Here is a 19,322-nt window from a genome sequence, read left to right as displayed (position 1 = left end):
GATCCAAGTTGGCAAAAGTTCTCCACCTTTTTCACATCTTCTCTATCAGTGGTAACGTCAGAGGGTTTTTTGTCATGACTTTTGTCTTCTTTCGTATTAGACTAAAGTCACATTTTTTTACTCTGTCCTTTAACTATCCTCATAAGAACCTTCAGGTCTTCCTGGTTTTCTGCTGTGTGTGGTGCGTCGTCCACATGTCAAAGATGATTGATGTTTCCTTCACCAATCATGTTGAACAAGAAAAGCTGAACCGGTGTCTGTTTGTCCATTTTCTGGACTGTGGCTTGTTGATGAATAAGATGAGATGTTCCGGATCTCCCATCCTCCTGAGGACATCTGAAGGCCCATTTGGGAGCCTGTGTCTATATTTGTGGTCTGTAGACAAACAAACAGCTTGTATGATGTAGAAGAGGTCAGGAGGACACATTCCCACATTCTTTACAAACAGTCTGTGTTCCATTTATAATTAGACAAGGTGGTAAATACGATAGTTAGTGTGCACTTGGTGGAGTAGTGGAGTCTGAAGCAAAGTCCTGGACCCAGAAGGAGGCCATTTTAAAGCTTCTGATATTTCCTCCTCCAGCCCATATTAGACTCATTTCCTGCTTATAGCATTAACTGGCAAATCCCACTGACACTATATTTAGCTGGAGGAGTTAGCGGGAGTACAGACTGAGCAGAAGGACGAGAAACAATAGAAAGAATGAATGCTGGTATCTTCAAACAAAGCTGGGTTTGAAGAACAAAAGAACATGTCATCCTAACAAACCTAAAGGTCCAGGGTGTATCCTGCCATTCCCCCATTGTTTCCAGGAAAGACTCTGGACCCACAGTAACCCTGATCAGAATTAAGTTACTAAATATTCCATTTAACATAACAGTCAGTTTTATCTTGTATAATTCCACCTGCCTCCACTGGCTATTGTAAAACAACTACAGTTCCCAGCATGCACCACACGGCATTCTTCCGAAGGTCAGGGCGAGAGGAGGAGACATGTTGACATACCAAACAATCCCACAATCCCCTGCAGCTCTGTAACCTTTCACCTATTTTCCCCTCCTCCATGTTGAGCTCCAGAACAGAAGGGTTGTAATGAAGACCTACAGAGTTCAGGAACAAAGAGAAGAACAGGAGGAGGAACCGAGCACCACGGACCGTCCATTCATTATTTTCTAGGAACTCTGGAGTTCCTTTATCCCAGCAAACAGAAACAAGGAACACTCCGGTCTCTAAAAGCTAACACAGAGCGCCGGTGAACACCGCGGCCTGGGTTAAATACCACAGATCAGGGAACCGTTTCATCCTCCTGTTCTGTTCTGCTCTGTTCTGTTCATTAACAAGAAACAACATCTAACATCTCTTTTAAACTTATAAACACCCCCAGTATGTCAAAAATCTGACTTGTGTTTAGTTAAAAGTGCTGTTGCCTCATGCCAGAGGGGCATAGGTTATATTCCTTTCTGTGGGGAGATTGCATGTTCTCCTTGTCTTCAGGTTGTTTTCCTCCGGGTGTTCCAGTTTCCTCCCAAAAGTCCAAAGACATGCAGTCAGGTTAACTGTAGATACAAAATAGCCCTGTGTGTGCCTTGTAATAAACTGGTGACCTGTCTGGTCTGATTTCTACATTTCGCCCAATAAATCGGACCCACTGCAACCCTGACCAGGGTAATGTGGTGGTAAAACAGACAATAAATGAATGAATATTCATATCTCACATTTTGATCAGGAAACACTGGACGCAGGGCAGGAACACCCTAGACAGGGCGCCAATCCATGGCAGGGCCTCAGCCACCCACGCTCCTCAGACATAGCCAATCGTGTCTGTGGGGTCGCCCAGTCGGCCGATAGCGCAGCTGAGATTCAAACCGGATCTCTAGCACAATAGATCGCCGAGCCACCCAGTCGCCCAAGTGATGCGCAAATGTCAATCACATCAAACTTTTATTGGTCTTTACATTGTTCTCACTGGTGTAAAACTAAAGAACTGTCGGCCGTCAGACACGTTTTGGCTGACTGAATCAGTCTGGGGTTCAATCTGGTTCTTCTGTTAAACCTAAAGACATCGATTATCTAAGAGGCTTGATTAGTTCTGAGGTGTTAAACACAGATGAACTGATGTTATATGACTCGGTCATTCTGTCCTACCAAAATCACCTTCTCAAGGTGGAACTTGGCCTGAAGCACCAGTGACTGATGACGACACAAACCCTCGTCACACCTAGAGAGGATACAGAACTGATCTCAGGTCAGATAACGACACCCTCGCCTCTACGTTCCTACAGAAACATTATCTACTGGTTTAATGTTGCACCGGGTTACTGTGGAGTCCGGACGTAGATCTGCTCATGATCTGAATATCATCTAACATACATCATATGGACAAAAGCATTTGCTAACAGGTGTAATAAATCAGTTATATAAATGAAATGACATGCTTCCAACTTTGCAGCAACAGTTTAGGGAGGGTCCTTTCTTGTTCTAGCATGAGTGAGCTCTATAAAGGCATGTAGAAAAGCTTGATTAAAAACCAAGAAGCTCTAGTGTCCTGCACAGAGCCCTGACCTCAGCGCCACTCAACATCTCTGGAATGAACTGGAGTGTCCAGCCATACAAATGCTGTCATCTAAGAGCAGTGGTAGCTCAGTGGTTAAGGTACTGGCCTAGTACTCAAAAGGTTGCCGGTTCAAGCCCCACACCCTCCAAGTTGCCACTGTTGGGCCCTAAACCCTCACTTGCTTAAATTGTATTCAGTTGTAATTGTAAGTCACTTTGGATAAAAGCATCTGCTAAAAGCTGAAAATGTAAATCTTTAGACTAAATGGGTACAAATTCCCACAGATATTCTTATACTTTAAAGGCTGTTGTTGTAGCTGAAAAGATCACACAGTGGTCACTCTATTGGGACGTCTAACAAGCTCATGGTCAGGTGTCCAAATACTTTTGACCATATAGTGTAGAGTGACCATATTTTGGACACTGGTGGGGAACAGCTTGGGGTTTGGTTGGGCAAAGTAATTTCATAGTTTTAACAAGACAACTAACAAATGCATTTAATCTTCTTACTTCTACTTTTAATTCAGCGTGTAGATCATCAGTAGAGCTATATGAACAGAATGGGCAAGCTGTAGTCTAGTGGTTAAGGTACTGGACTAGTAACCAGAAAGTCGCTGGTTCAAGCCCCACCACTGCCAGGTTGCTGCTGTTGGGCCCTTGAGCAAGGCAAAAAATGTGAGAATGTGGCGCTATCACGGCGTCTCAAGGATCCTGACCGAGACAAAAACACGGATTATTTTCCTGTTATTCGTCTGTAAAGTTTTTATTTGCGCTTGTGCATTTTAAGAGAAATGTGAGAATGCGGGACCTAAAGAGAAAAGTTAAATCAGTGCAAAAAACACGCAAAATAGCGCACTTAGACTACAAAAGCCGTTCCGGGGAAAATAGGACGTATGATCACTCTAATGTAGTGTAGCTTAGAATTACAATGTACAGCGAGTTTTTTTTTTTTTTTCAAATTCAAATTTCAAAGCTTTATTGTCATATGTACAGTAGGAAACGTGTTTCCCTGTACAATGAAATTCTTATTTTGCTGTCCACACATGATGTAACAAAGTACAAAGATAATAATAAAATAAAATAAAATTAAGAAATAAAAGTTAGATATAGTAAAAAAAACACGCTGAGTATAAGTTATGTACATTGTGCAAGAAAAGAGCAGATATATCGCAATCAGACAATATAGTTACATGTGCAAAATGTAAAGACAGTAAACATACATGTGCAGCTGTATGTAGACCTGTAAACAGTCATATGTGGTATAGTGCAAGTATTGTGTGCAAGTGTGATAGTGTCTATGAATAATCAGCTCAGCTGTTTAAGAGTCTGATAGCTGTGGGAAAGAAAGAGATCTTTAGTCTTGTTGTCCTGCATTTCACACTTGGCATTAAACTTTAAACCCCAGGTAAAATGTAAATACATTCCATAAATGTTTGGCTGAGGCGTTTTAACCCCAATCTAATCTTCATTCTTCTGCACTGAGTTCATCAAAACGAGGTGTTTACACCGAGGTGCTGTGTGTGTGTGTGTGTGTGTGTGTGTGTGTGTGTGTGTGTGTGTGTGTGTGTGTGTGTGTGTGTGTGTGTGTGTGTGTGTGTGTGTGTGTGATCACCTGTTCAGGCATGAATGTGTAGTAAAAACACGGTACATGTTTTTCATTTACACCAAATATAAAATAAAGAAATAAAAAACTACAAACAAACGGTGTTTTTGATTTATATGGCATGATTCATCACTAAAGATTGTTTACATTTGAGGTAAAACTACATAGCTAATAGCTCTACTAGCTTAGCGTAGCGCATGCTACACCTCTTTTCATCACAGGCTAAACAAATACTTTTCTAATATTTTATTATTTTCTGTCCATTTTTAAAAAATACATTAATTCACATTTATGTTTGTAGCAAATGTAACTAAGATGTCAGTAAAGTTCTAGCTATTAGCTTAGCACAGTGTGTGCTACAACTATTTTTATCACAGGCTAAATTAATACTTTTCTCATTGTTTGTCTGTAATATTCATCCACATTTATGTCGTAAAGCTTATAGCTACTAGCTTAGCATTGTAAGTGCTACATATCTCATCACAGGCCAAAATAACACTTTTCTTATTTTTTTTTTCTGTCCATTTTTGAAAAAAATATTTTAATTCACATTTGTTTTTGTAGCTAATGTAGTTAAGATGTCAGTAAAGTTTTTAGCTACTAGCTTAGCACAGTGCGTGCTACACCTCTTTTCATCACAGGCTAAAAATACTGCTTCATAACAGAAATTAAAATGTCACTACACACGTTATAAGCTAAGAGGTGTGGACGTCTAAATGTGACACGGTAGCTATTCAAACAATAAACACGTAATGGGCAAAAGTATGCGGACGCCCCTCCTTATTACTAACTTCAGGTGTTTTAGCCACACCCGTTGCTAACAGCTGTGTAAAAACTGCTCTATGAATTAAATAACAGCACAGCTGTCCCAGTGTGAGCAAAACAAGGTCCATTAAGACATGGTTCGACATGTTTGGTGTGAAGGAACTCCTCCTTAACTTTATTAAACATCTAAAATACTTATTAAATGTGTACCTGTTCTGCATTCTGATGAAATGGATCAGTGATGGCCAACAATGTTAGCACTCATGCTAATGGAAATCAATTGTTATACCTTTTTACTAGAATTTTTGAACCACTCTTTTTAACCAAATTGGATCTGGACTCATTGCTGGCCATTCAGAACTATCTGGTGCTTTGTTTTAATTTATTTCTGGGTGTTTTTAAAGCATGCTTCGGGTCATTGTCTTGCTAGAACACCTATGATGACCTATGCTTTATGAAAGAGACTCATCTTTCTGATACTAAGGCCTACATTGTGCTCCAAATTCTCTGATACTCTTTAGATGATTCTATGTACGGTCAAGGCATCCTGGGTCAGAAGCACCAAAGCAACCCCAAAACATCTGCGAACCTCCACCATGTTTGACCATAGAGACTTAGTTCTTTTCTGTAAACAGTACAATCATGTGCTTGATCAAAAAGCTCTAATTTGGTCTCATCTGCCCAAAGGACGTTCTCCTTAAAGGACTGTAGCTTCTGTGATAATTGAGTTGCAGGTTGAACAGGCCATGATCAAGATTTTAAGGTCTTTAAAAAATAAAAAAAACAAGGACCAAAAAGTCAACAGGGTTAGGGCCTTCAAATCCTTGTGATTCTATTGGCTGGTAAAGTACTGCATACATTCCTGCTCTCTGTGATTGGCTGACACAGTGCTGTAGGACGCTGAAGCCTCTCCTACGTTACAGGAAAGGAAATAAAGGGAGGGTAAAAGCAATATTTACAAACAGTGTTTAAAGGGGCAGGACACAGTGGGGCAGGATCGACTTTGACCCACACACAGAGCTGCAGAGCAATTCCAACGACAAGTGATTCATCCCAGGCTTCCTGGTCACCTTACCATTCAGGTCCTCCACAACGTCAGGATCAAGTTACACCTATTAACAGCAGCACCATAGAAACAGTAACTACTACCAAGAGCAAAACAGTAAAATACACCAACAAGCGCATTCTTACTTACGCTATGTGGCCACAAGTAAATGGACACCTGACCATGAGCTGGTTGGATGGTTTATTTCAAACTATAGGCCTTATTATTGAGTACCTAATCTTTGTGGCTTAAACGTGTTTCATTTAATTCCTAAAGTGTTTATTAGGGTTGATATCAGGGCTCTGCAAGTTACTGAAGATTCTCTACACCACATTCATTAAACCATGTCCTGGCATGACTTTGTGCCCAGAGGAACAGTCATGCTGGAACAGTGAAGAGTCTTGCCACAGAGTTTGAATCATCTCTGCCCCCTCTTTTATTAAAAACTAGTTTTAAAAATTTGGTTTTATTTTTGTAGTCGCTCGAGTGGCACAGTGGTCTATTATGCCCTGTCCAGGGTTTTCCTGCCTGGAGTGCAGTGCCCACTGCAACCCTGACCAGAATAAAGCAGTGAAAAAGTGGATGAAAATGATATTGTTATTATAATAATAATAATATCGCTGGGGCAGGTGTACCCTAGTGGTTAAGGTACTGGACTAGTAATCGAAATGTTGCTGGTTCAAGCCCACCACTGCCAGGTTGCCACTGTTGGGCCCTTGAGCAAGGCCCTTAACCCTCAGTTGCTTAGACAATATACTCCCACAGTACTATTAGTCAGCATCATTATTGTTTTATTGTTATCATTATTATAATCACCATTATTATTTATATAATTATCATTGTTGTTTATATTTTATCATTCATAATATTATTAATATTGTTAGCATAATTATCATCATCATTGTTGTTATTGTTATCATGAATATAACTATTGTTGTTATTATCATTATCAATGTTTTATCAATATTATAATCACCATTATATAAATAATATCACTATCCTTGTTGTTATTAGTATGTTTATTATTATTGTTGTTGTTATTATTATCATTGTTTTATTTGTATTAATATCATAATCACATATAAATAATATTATCATCGTTGTTTATATTTTATCATTATTAATATTATACATATTATTATCATTATCATGAATATTAGTGTATTGTCTGTTGTTATTAGCATGTTTATTATTATTATTGTTGTTGTTGTTATTATCATCATCGTTTTATTTGTATTAATATTATAATTACCATTATATTAATAATACCATAATTGTTGTTTATATTTTTATCATTAATAATATTATAAATATTGTTATCATATTTATCATAATCGTTATCATGAATGTTATTGTATTGTTGTTATTATGTTTTTATTATATTATTGTTATTATTATGTTTTTATTATATTATTGTTATTTTTATTATAATTATCGTCATTCAGTAGAAAGAGGAGCAGGTCGCTGATCCATTCATCCTCCTCCTCCCCTCCGCCCTTGTTATTATTTAACCGGACTCCGGTAGAAACCCTGTGTAAATCTCTGATAGGCAGCGGCTCCGCGGTGGGAGGAGTCGGCCTGGCGTTTGAAACCATTGTGACGTCACGATCAGCTGTTCCGAGCGTTCTACGCTGTGATGGTCGGATCAGCTGGATCAGCCAGGCAATAACAGCACAAACTAACAGGCGACAGAAATACCCACAGATCTACTGAAAAAGCCGAACCAAGAACGAACCGGACCGATCCACACCGTCCCGTGGGTCTGACATCCAAGTTTACACGGAGAACTTCTTCTGAGAAGAAAAACAAACCTTGTGTTTTATTAACCGTATCCTGGTGCACCAAAGTCTACCTCATCCATCTAAAGCTGGACTTTATTTCCTCCTCCGTTTACAGCCTGAACCGTGTCTGGACCTGTTCTTGTGTTTGTCTGTTTGTGCAGAGGCAGGTAAGATCTCCATCCTCACTGTTCTGTCGTCTGTTTTCGTTTTGCAGCTCAACTCATTAATATGCACCGACCGAGTACTGCATCCCAGTATCTAGTGTAGGGGACAGAAATGGTTATAAATAAGCTCTTAGATGACCTTACATGGGTGGATTGGGAACATGTCGAGGATTAAACGTCGATGTGCCTTTTATGGGCTTTAATAACAATCCTGATTCCATCGATGTATTTATTGCCTTAATAATAGCCTAAATATCAGCTGCACTGTTTGGAGTTTCATTTGTATTTAGGTCAGGCTATGTCTAAATAATACAAACATTAGAAAGTCGACTGCTGTGGATTAGTACTTGGTTTATGTAATTGCTATTTATTCGTCTGTCTGTCACTCTCTGCATATATGTATATGTATGTATACACACACACACACACATATATATATATGTGTGTGTGTGTGTTCTGGTTACATATATAGCTTAATGTCTGTATGGGTGTAATTTGACCATGGATATTAGTGTTAGGATTTTCAGGTCAGTTCTAATAAGGTTGATCCGACCTGCCATTGACCCTTTTAGCTCTCACATATACAAACATTCACATTTTGCATAACAGATGTATATGCAGTGCAGATTACTGGGTAGAGATGTTTTTCTGCATGTAAAAACTCTGCACCCTGTAGATGTATGTACATTTATTGTATATTTACTCTCCATCTTGGAGCAAAACACATCCAAATATACGTACGGTATTGTAATACATATTTACAGTCACAAATGATCAATGCTTTGGACCCTTCTTGTCCTCTAAATCGTTCTGTGGTGTTTTTTTCCCCGTTTTTGTCCGGCTGGGTATTTTTCCGTCCCCCTCCAGTCTCCATGGGCGGTGAAGCTGCACCAGTGACGTCAGCACTCGCTCCTCCTATCGCTCCGCCTGTTCATGTGTTTTTGTGGCCGTATCCCAAATGACTTCTTGTTCCCTATCTAGTGCTCTAGTTAGTAAACATCCTAGCCCTAGAAAATGATCGAATTTTATTACATTTTTTGACGCGCATGAGACGTTTTGTTGGCTGTAACATTGCCGAATCTTGTTATAACATAGAATCTTGAAATAACATCTTGATTTTTATGCGTTTTAAATGAGTATATTTCAAAATAAACAATTAGCAACTGCAAATTAGCATAAATATATTGGGGGCATGCAGTAGTCGAGTGGTTAAGGTACTGGACTAGTAACCAGAAGGTCGCTGGTTCAAGCCCCACCACTGCCAGGTTGCTGCTGTTGGGCCCTTGAGCAAGGCCCTTAACCCTCAATTGCTCAGACTGTATACTGTAACTGTATTGTAAGTCGCTTTGGATAAAGGCGTCTGCTACATTTACATTTTCAGCATTTAGGCTTGCCCCATATTTATTGTCTGCTAAATGCCGAACATGTAAATGTAAATAAATATACGCTAATTATACGTAATTATATTGTTATTACTATATGTATCACTACTACTACTACTAACAACAATACAATTTTGGCTCAAACCATGTCTCTAGCACCAGTTACTCTGTGGCACCCGCCTGGGTGGTAGTGCCACTGTGCCAACACTAACATAAAGATTTAAATAGCATAATTGTCTAAATAGGTGGTGTGTGGTTTTAAAGACCTGGGTACCTGGACCAGGATTTGCCTTCATTCTCTGTCTAATAAGTTTAGCATAATCTTCTTGCAAGAGGGTTCCCTTTGGCTCCACATATGACTTGGGTGTATTCTAGTCCTGTGCCCTGTATTTTAGGATGGCACAGGACATACCTCAGTAATAAACAGTACAAAGCTGTAAGTAAGAATAAATAAATAATGATAACATATGTTAAATGAAGTTAGACGCTGGTACCCGCTGGTTCTCCGGGTATTGTTTTTCTTTTACCTCCCAAAACATACAGAAGGTGGATTGGCTGCTCTGAATGTCCCCAGATGTGTTCGATCTTCTTCAGCAGAGAACATCTTTCATAATTCACCCCTCACCAATTGTTTTGCACCATGTTTCCTTTAGTTTGCAAGTGCATGTATGATGTAAACCAAGAAAGAGGTACAGGTCTGAATACCTGACCCTATTCAGTAAGGAGGTCAGGTGATTTACACCCTGGAAGTCGGTCCACTTGTCTCATTAGAGGAAGGTTTCATCTTAAATCAAGAGCGTTACTCTGTCTCCATCCACAAGGCAGCAGGGCTATTAACGCACCCCATCCATCAATGAAAAAACCCTGCTGAGCAGATAGGAGATTATTTTTAGCCCCACAGTGATACTAGTATCACAGTTAAGGTTATAAGATTAGATACGCTTGTTTTAGATACATATGGGATTTGGAATGGCAAAGCTTGTATTAACAAAAGCAGTGCAGTTCTATAATGTCATTTCACTTGGTGCCATGGGCTGGTAATTCATCGTTAGTGATTATTTTAAATATAATATTGATGAATGCATACTTCCTTCCTCCTGCTATATGAATGAAAACTGGTGACTTAATCTTAATAATATCTCAATCCATTCTGGTAAATCAATTCATTTATCCACACAGACGCAATAAACTGTTGGAAAAAAAGTAAACATGAATAGATTGTGGTCTAAATCATTTGCAAATCTCACTGTCAGTAGAGACGATCCACAGCCTGAGAGTTGTTTGCTGACGTCAATGCAAATTTCACAGCATCATTTCCAGCACAAGGCTCGTATTTGTGTGTCCAAGAACTTTAGGGTTAGAAGCTCTGCTCAGGGGTCCAACAGTATGTAGCTCCCATGACCCAATAACATTACAGCTGAATGCGTACTTAATTATTTATATTTGCACAGAGCTTTGCCTCCTGGGAAATCTCTTCTGATTGTTTTCCGCACACTGTTTTTCAATGAAAAAGATTCAGATTAATCTGTTTATTAGCAGTGAGTGCATCGACTTCTTAGTAAACAAGTTGATTAGTTTTTTCCTAGTACTGCAACTTTTGGTCCGTGTTTCAGCAGAGTGTACACAACAGCCTAAAGTCAACACCAAATATTTGAATATTCATGATGAACTCTTGGGTTCCTACACTGAGAGGAAACAATTATTTCACTGTGGTTTTCTTGGTTAGTTAAAATCTACTTCAGCGTGTTTTATGACTTTGTCATTCTGAATAAATATAAATAAAAAACACACATAAAACGGTATGTTTAGGGGAGAAAATTTAACACATCAGTTTATTAAATATGTATAAATGAATGCACCCCGCCCATCAATGAAAAGAACCCCTGCTGAACAGAGGTGATTATTTTTAGCCCACAGTGATACTGATATCACAGTTAAGGTTAAAAGATTAGATACAGTTTAGTTTAGCTTGTTTGGGATATTCAAAGGACTTTCTGTCCAAAAGGGCGGGGGTCTGCAGCCGTGGCAGAGGAAGTTGCAATCAGGGAATTAGACATGACTAGATTAGGACTAGATTCCAAAAAATAAAGTATCCCTGTCAATACAGTTGTTTTGTTAATTCACACCACTAGACAAGATTTCCCAACATGCTCTCAGACTAACAGAAGCCAGCAGGTCTTTGAAAAAGGTTGCAGGATGACCTAAAAAAAGCAGGAACAACAAACAGCAACTCTGTAAACAGAGAAATGAAACAAACTGCACCATAAACGTGTTGATTCCAACATGTTGTGCTAACATGAAACAAAAAGCATCACAGAGACACAAGTGCAAAACAAACGACAAGTAAATCCAGATTTAAATACGAACAGGAATATGATTTTTATTATAACACCATTAGTTAGTAGGATGATTACATTTAATGAGGCCACTACAAGAAACTGGGTTTTGGAAATAATGGAACTCCCAGGGTTTTGTACCATTATTTATAAAAATTATCCATAAATATTGATAAACCTTCAACCAGAGTGTATTTTCTAATTAGCTCTCCACAAGCTGTAATCTGCATCTGTCAAATGTGAGTAAGCCTAGATATCACTTTTGTGATATAATTATTCTATTTTTCAACCAATTTCTTCTCCTCTGTGTCTCTGCAGGCCTTTGCAGTACATCAGTGACCTTAAATTTGCACTCTGAGAGCCGGGCGTCCGACTCTTCCAAGGTTCCTCCACCGACAAGGGCTTGACGAGCTAAAGAGGCCAGTAAACACCGCAGGTTATTTCTGACCTGAAACACGAGACCAAGCGCATTGTAGATAAATTACTGCAGTATTTTCTAAGCAAAATTCCGAGGCAGCTCTCGCTCAGGACTTCCACCCATTCTGAACTTTCACCTCTGAAGTCGCCATGTTCCAGCGCCTCAGCAACCTGCTGTTCGGAGAGGTGGAGGACGTCTCTGCCGAGGTCAACGGACCCAAACCCTGTGTGACGGAGGCCGACGAGGAAGGATGGCTGCTGGTCAGCGTACCCGGTGAGTGTCTGGCTGATTTTGGGTGGTTGGTTTAACAGGTATTGGTAAAACTTTGCTAAGCCAAATTCAGATTTTTTCAATGTTTCGGTGTTTTAAATAATTGGAATGTTAATTACAGACCCCTAAATTCTCAACATTTTAATTTTAACATGCTAACATTTGTCATTATAAACAGAGATTCTACACAAAGCATCTAAGCATCATAAAATACTTTAATTCTGAACTCTAAACACGTCCTGCTGTCTAAACACTTTCAAATTTCAGTTTGGGGCATTCGAGTGGTACTATGCCACCCCACTGCTGCAGGGATCCAGGGTTTGAATCCCCAGCGGTGCTATCGGCCGTTCGGGTGTCTACATACAAATACATTTGGCTGTGTCTGGGGGGGGGTGAGGTTGTCCTAGGCCTTGCGATGGATTGGTGTCCTGTCTGGGGTCTGCATTGTAGCCAATGGATCCAAGGAACCAGTACTCACTGCGACCATGTCCAGGTTGAAGTGGAGGTAACACTCGGGTACTCAGGTGGCACAGCAGTAACATACGCTAACCCACCGGTGCTGAGATCTCAAGCTCTCGAATTTAAATCTCAGCAATGCTATCGGCCGGCTGGGCGCCTACACAGACACACGATTGGCTGTGTGTCTGTAGGGGGCGGGACGATGGTTGACCAGGCTTCCTCGTTGATGGGGCAATTATGACCTCTGCTGACTGGTCTTTGACTGGAATATGTTTAATTTTGTACTGGTAGCATCTAATATGTGAAATTCTTGGGATTTTTTTCACTTCTGTACATTATAGAAGTTTAAATTTTGAAAAGTATAAGTTTGTTTGGGTGTAATTTGATCTTCAGTCAGTTTTCACAACACTGAAACCAGTTAAGTGACGCAGGAACACAAAACTAATAATTCTGTTCCGATGTTTTGTTGTTTTCCCTTTTTACCTCCTCCCACCCCCATTTATGACTTGTTTCCACCCCCCGGTGTCTATTTGCATTATACCCGCATGGCTTTATTTAATATGGTTTCACCCACCTGTACCCGCCTCTCGTTCTCTCTCTGTCTGTATTTCTACCCCTGCACCACCCTCGATATCCCCCACCCCCACCCCAGATGACGGTGACTGCACCACGCTGGGTGAGGACGGGGCGGAGGTGCCATCAATCGCGCAGTCCCTTCCCCATAGTGAGTGTCACAGGGCGGAGTCTGAATGTAATACGACCCCTCCCTCCTGTCATACGCTTGACCCCGCCCGTGTATCATGCAAACGTCGCAGGGCCAGAGCGGCCCACTCTCAGGCTTCCCACGCATCCTTCTCCCGTTCCCTTCGCCCCCCCGTTTCTCCCAACTCTCCCTCCCCGCCCCTGTGCCCGCTTGGCGCTGCCCACGAGTGCGGCGGTGGGTTAGAAGAGAGCTGGTTCATCACTCCTCCACCCTGTTTCACTGCAGAGGGAGCGACGGCCGAGGCCAGTCCCATGGAGGACCTGCTCATCGAGCACCCCAGCATGTCCGTCTACGTCTCCTCGTCCAACCTGGAGCAGAGCACCGCCGAGGTGGCTGATGGCACCAGGTGAGCGGCATCACACACACACACACACACACATACAACAAACAACCAAAAGTATATAGACACTGCTTGTATTCAGTATCCAGAGAGACGTTTACTTTCTCACAGGGGTGATATAAGGGTTGAATAACTTTGTTCCTTTAAATAACTGAAATTACGTTTCTCTAGGTGATGCTGTTACTCATTCTGCCACTCTCTCTCTCTCTCTCTTCCTTAGCAGGATGTCTGAATCCATGCCATCCCCGGTGCCCACCCGGCTGGCGCGAGGCTCGGCCTGTCAGGCGGCTCCTCTCGCCAAAGTGACTCACGCGAGCCGCGTTCAGAAGGCCAAGTCGCGCGTGGAGCGACGCCACCTGGCCCGCGGTCGCGTACAGCGGCAGAACCGCGTCCGCCAGCAGGTCCCGCGCCACACCACCCACACCCGCAACGCCTTCCTGCACCAGCCATGCCAGCGTGGCCTCTGCCACTGATTAACACTCCAGGCGTTGAACACATCACCCGAACAACCTCCGGCCACCTTATATCAGCGACGACGATGCCTCCTCTTTCTTCTGCGTTTTTAGACATTGTGTTTGTGTTAGCGTTTGTTTACTTTCGCTTCAGCTACTTTTTTATGCCACTAAACTAAAGGTGCTCAAATCTATCCGCTAGCAGTAGTTTCTGGTATGCCAATTATACCTGGCATCCACAGTGAGAGCAGCTGGCATCAGTGTAGCAAAGCAGCATCTCCGTATCAGATTCAGAGTCACACTGAGCATGGACGAAGCTAAACAGGGCCAGGGCTGCATTTTTATTTCCTTTATTTGCTTTTGTTTTGTTTTGGAAAAGTTTCCTTTTATTTTTGTGTTTGGAAGGAAAGTCGGCGTCCTTTTCCGCGTCTCGAATCCCATCTGATGCGTGACGGGGGGCTTTTACGACACACAGAATGCTGAAGCAAGTAGAGGAAGGTGAGAGGACGGATCAGAGAGAGGAAGCAGATTAAAGAGGGGGGGGAGTTGATGGATGATCGTTTTGTAAAGTATGTTTTGTAACCCACCGAGCCGTCAGTTCACGTACACAGGAAATAGAAGCTTTTTAATTGGAAAATCAAACCAGTGATGATGAACTTTTACTTTATTTGGGTCGAATCTCCACCAATTTGGCACCATCTGATTCCACAGAGGTACTGGGGTTTGTTTAGACAACTAACAAAGAACGTTTTAGTGTTTTTTACTTTGTTTTAGCTTAGATTAGGTCATGGCATTGATAATACAGACAGACCAAGGCTTTAATCACACTATACACCCCCCCCCCCCCCAATATTTAGATAGGCTTGAAATGCCCTGATGTAATATACTGATGTAAAAATGATGAATAAACATATCCCACTCACTAGTTTTGCAAAATTTTAGGATATGTCAGTGTTCCCAATCGTTAGACAGCCTTCACAGTTCCTTCCGACTTTGCAGCAACAGTTTAGGGATGCTCTTGCCTGTTCCAATATGACCGAGCTGTATAAAGATAGAGCCTGCACATAGCCCTGGCCTCAGTCCCAGTTAACAGCTCTGGGATGAACTGGAACACCAACTGATCAATCAGCGGGCACAGACATACGTACCTTAAAGTCTTGTGAGAAGCTTTTCAGAAGAGCATCTGTTGTCCTAGCAGAAAAGATCACATGCTTTGGTGTCCAAATACTTTTGGTCTTATGGTGTAGTATCAGATACCTATAATATAATCCTATGATTTGTAAGGCCAGCATCCGAATGTCAGGGGACACAAATATAAAATCAATAACGTTCATAGGCTGTGTATCTAAATACCAGCATTACAGGAGTATAAGAGCTTCTGTGTAAGGCGGCTGCTGTGGGTTACAGGGTTCGGTGGTTCAGGAAAGGGTGTAGGATCATGTTAGGGGAACAATTTTGGCACCTGAAGGTGGTGCACGCATTGCAGTGGCTTAACCGAGCCCTGAATTTGCTTCTTGGTGTCAGAAGTGGAAACCACAAAGAAGCAAGTCTAGACCAGGGTTTTTCAGACTTTCAGACAGTTTTTAAAGCGTTCGCGTACACTCGCTTACTTTCTTAACCGCTTTTAGGGCCGGGGGGGGGGGGGGTGTGTGTGTGTGTGTGTGTGACACACACACACTGACTGCATGTTTTTGGACTGTGGGAGGAAACCGGAGCTCCCGGAGGAAACCCACACAGACACAGGGAGAACATGCAAACTTTGCACAGAAAGGACCCGGACCACCCCACCTGGGGATCAAACCCAGGACCTTCTTGCTGTGAGGTGACAGTGCTACCCACCGAGCCAACGTGCCGCCCTGTTTGCAAACAAGTTTATTAAATTTTTGGGATTTAATTTGTTCAGCTCTTTGAAAAAAATCCTGGTCTAGACCTGTTTCTTAAGTGGTTTCTATAAGAACAAAGTGTATTATGGGTGCTCAGCATCTCCTGGGTTACACGGTTTGGTCACTAACCTCCTGCAGTGCATTGTGGGAACTGTCCCATTATGAATACGGTGCTGTCCCGCAGCCAGGTGCTAAATCCCACGTTCCTTTATCAGACGGTACGGAAGGCGACTCTTTATTTTGCTTGGTTGTGTTTTATTCTATTTTTGCACGCCTCAGACCCCTGATCTTCCTGTCCATGCTCAGTGCTCTGACCCTTTTCTTTTTAGTAAACGTGGGACGGATCTGTTCAAAACCCAACACGTGGCTGGAATGGAACCACTGTGATAGAAGTTCAGTGTTTACGCCACGTCCAGAGCAAACCTTCACACCAGTGTTAGGAGGCGACTCTGAAAGCCTGGCAGGGTCAAAGAGGAGAAATATACCTCAAACACCAACATGAACAGCATCCGTTCCTCTCTGTTAAGCCCCCATCACAGCAGGTTTCTCACGTACACTGAAAAGTTCAGCTGCAAAGCAAATTTAGTGTAGAAATAAAGCGAGACTTGATGTTTTAGTCATCTGAGATCAGTAGCACAAGTTCTGTGCTGTATTGTGCTGTGTTGACCCTTGGAAAAGTTGTGCTGTCCATGCTTCAAGCTTATTTTACCAACAGCGACTTGACAGTCGAGACAGCTTCGCCCAAAACCTCCCAATATTTGCACCAGGGTCCTGAATTGCTCTCCCATTTCAATTTGGGAAGTTGCCAGTGCACTCTCAGTGCAGGTCCTCAATAGTAATAGGAGGGTTGCATCAGGAAGTCTGGTATAAGGATGATCTGCTCTGACGACATCTATATTTCTACAGAAGCAAATAATAAAGAATTTAAATAGCTAAAACACCTTTTTTGGGGTGTGAGCAGGGCTTTACACAGTGTTGTGCTTCAGATGCTGATCAGATAAACCATGGTGCTGAAAGTTCTTCGTAAACCTACGAGACTCGGACCCGAGTTTGCACTGTCTTATTACGTTTTGAGTTTTTTAGCCGTGCGCGACTGTAGCGGATGAGCAAACGATGCTGATGTGCATGATGTATGGATTAGCGTTCGTGTATATAACGTACAGCTCCTACAGTGTTGGATCCACGCCTGTTTGGACTTGTTTTAATGCTGAATGATGTCACGTCTATCAAAACACAACCTTGTTTAGCCGATAAATTTATATATTTATTATTTACATCATTTTACACCCTAGTCAAGGATTCAGGAAATGAGAATAGGTGTAAATCCTGATTCTGTTCTGATTCTTTTACCTTATTACGTGCATGTTAGTTATTTAGCCATCTTTTGCTTTTTAACCGCCCTAATGACCGCTGGCACTGCCAGCTTTAGCAGCAAAATGTACAAGCTATTAAGAAAACTAATATATATTCATATATTCCACTATTTTCTTTATATTATTCTTTTAACCCATGTGTACCTTTATTTTATTCGTGATGGCTGTATGTGGGTGGATCACAGGATGTCTGATGCCATGCTTAAGGTTGCCCTTCTTTGAGCAATCACAAGGAAGCACGTGCTAGCCATTAACCCTCCCAGGTTGGTAACCTTTTAAGTTTGGTGATGCCCAGAAATACAGAGGTATGAGGGCAAGAACAAAAGTAAAAGGTTCTCCTGTAGGTACTGAAGCATCTTTCATGCCGTGCTGTCCATATAGGGGCAGATTTCATCGAATTGACCACATACAGACGTCAAGTAGGCTTTACTCTTCATTTCTGTTTATTTGTTCGCCGCCCACTCCAGCCGTTGTTATGTCCTCCATGTTCTGTTCCTATAGAGTTTGGGGTGTATGTGTGTATATGACTAATGAAGTGTGTGCATATAGAGAGCGGTGTGTTATTCACCCCGGGGTATTTCGGGGTGAACGGAGTATGTAGCTAGCGTGACGTGATGAACATAGAGCGGGGCGGGGTAATTTAAGATATCGTAATATGAATTGAAATCTATGTGCTTGTATTTGTATCCACTATGATTAGATGCAGATTTGTTTTTATTCACTGTTACCTGATTATATTGTTAAAAACGAGGGGGCGGACCAGCCCACGCAGAGGCCGCGCTCTTCCGTTCCGGGGTTATTTCATGCCCTGTAACTATGGCAGCTTTTCAAACACAGGGGTTTACCTTCAAAGGGGGGTATTTCCTCTCGGATGAGTACGCCCCCTTCCAAAAAAAACTAGAGTATATATGGAAAAAGAAAAAAACATGGAATGGTGTATTCGATATCTATGGTGATCGTGCCTTTCACTATTCTGCATGGTTTTGTTTGTGAATTGCTGAGTTCTCGACCCTGTCTGTGTGGCCGCTGGTCCCCGGGCAGTAGGAGAGACCTATGCAAAAGTATGAGGACGGGGTTCCAGCATCCGAACAGCAATGCAGGAACCAGAAAAAAAGAAATAAAAAATAAAAATCTCTCAGGATGAAACAGATCTTGTGTCTTTTTTTGTTTTGGAAAATAAACAATATACGTAAATACATACATGGACGAAAGTACTGGGACACCTTTTCTATTTATTAAAATTCATGTTTTACCCACAATAATTGCTTAAAAGAGTTTTAGGGAAGGTCCTCTTACCTGTTCCAGCATGAAGAAACTCTAGTGTCCAGCACAGAGCCCCGGTTGAACCGAAACATCAACTGAGGCTTTCTTAAACAACATCAGTGCCCAGCCATACAAACACTGTCATCTTTTGACTAAATGAGCACAAATTCCCATACACAGACATACTTAGAAGAGCACAGGGGTCAGTAAATGAGACGTCCTACAAGCTCATGCTCAGGTGTCCAAATACTTTTGGCTATATAGTGTACATTTGGTTCAGCAACTGGCCGACACACGTAGTGAAACAAACTTAGTACTAAAGTAATGAACAGATAAACGGGTGTGTCTATAAATACCAGCATGTAAACTAGTTTGGAGTAACCTGGCATGAACCTTCATAAACATTTGAATCTAGGTGTTTGAAGATACAGGAAAAGCATATAGCGTTTATTTATGTCTAATTCATTTAGT

The 19,322-nt window shown here is 41.6% G+C and overlaps 1 protein-coding gene across 4 annotated transcripts; it reads left to right on the top strand.

Annotated features, from left to right (window-relative positions):
* The first annotated feature begins 7,528 nt into the window (after nucleotides 1–7,528).
* LOC134333131 (tumor protein p53-inducible nuclear protein 2) lies at nucleotides 7,529–18,734 on the top strand. 4 transcript variants are annotated; one of them, XM_063014980.1, is made up of 4 exons: nucleotides 7,529–7,915; nucleotides 11,949–12,321; nucleotides 13,766–13,886; nucleotides 14,101–18,734. In XM_063014980.1, exons 2-4 carry the CDS (start codon nucleotides 12,198–12,200, stop codon nucleotides 14,351–14,353), a joined length of 498 nt encoding a protein of 165 aa, XP_062871050.1. In that variant the 5' UTR covers nucleotides 7,529–7,915; nucleotides 11,949–12,197; the 3' UTR covers nucleotides 14,354–18,734. The 4 variants fall into 4 exon arrangements, with proteins under 4 accessions (XP_062871050.1, XP_062871049.1, XP_062871048.1 ...); XM_063014979.1 differs by having other exon boundaries at nucleotides 13,430–13,886; XM_063014978.1 differs by lacking the exons at nucleotides 7,529–7,915; nucleotides 11,949–12,321 and having other exon boundaries at nucleotides 12,334–13,886; nucleotides 14,104–18,734.
* Nucleotides 18,735–19,322: the final 588 nt, after the last annotated feature.

The sequence above is a fragment of the Trichomycterus rosablanca genome, chromosome 19, assembly GCF_030014385.1.
Source record: "Trichomycterus rosablanca isolate fTriRos1 chromosome 19, fTriRos1.hap1, whole genome shotgun sequence".
In the NCBI taxonomy this organism is placed as follows: Eukaryota; Metazoa; Chordata; class Actinopteri; order Siluriformes; family Trichomycteridae; genus Trichomycterus; species Trichomycterus rosablanca.
Note: the sequence above shows the minus strand (reverse complement) of the source record. Positions and strands in the feature narration are given on the sequence as shown.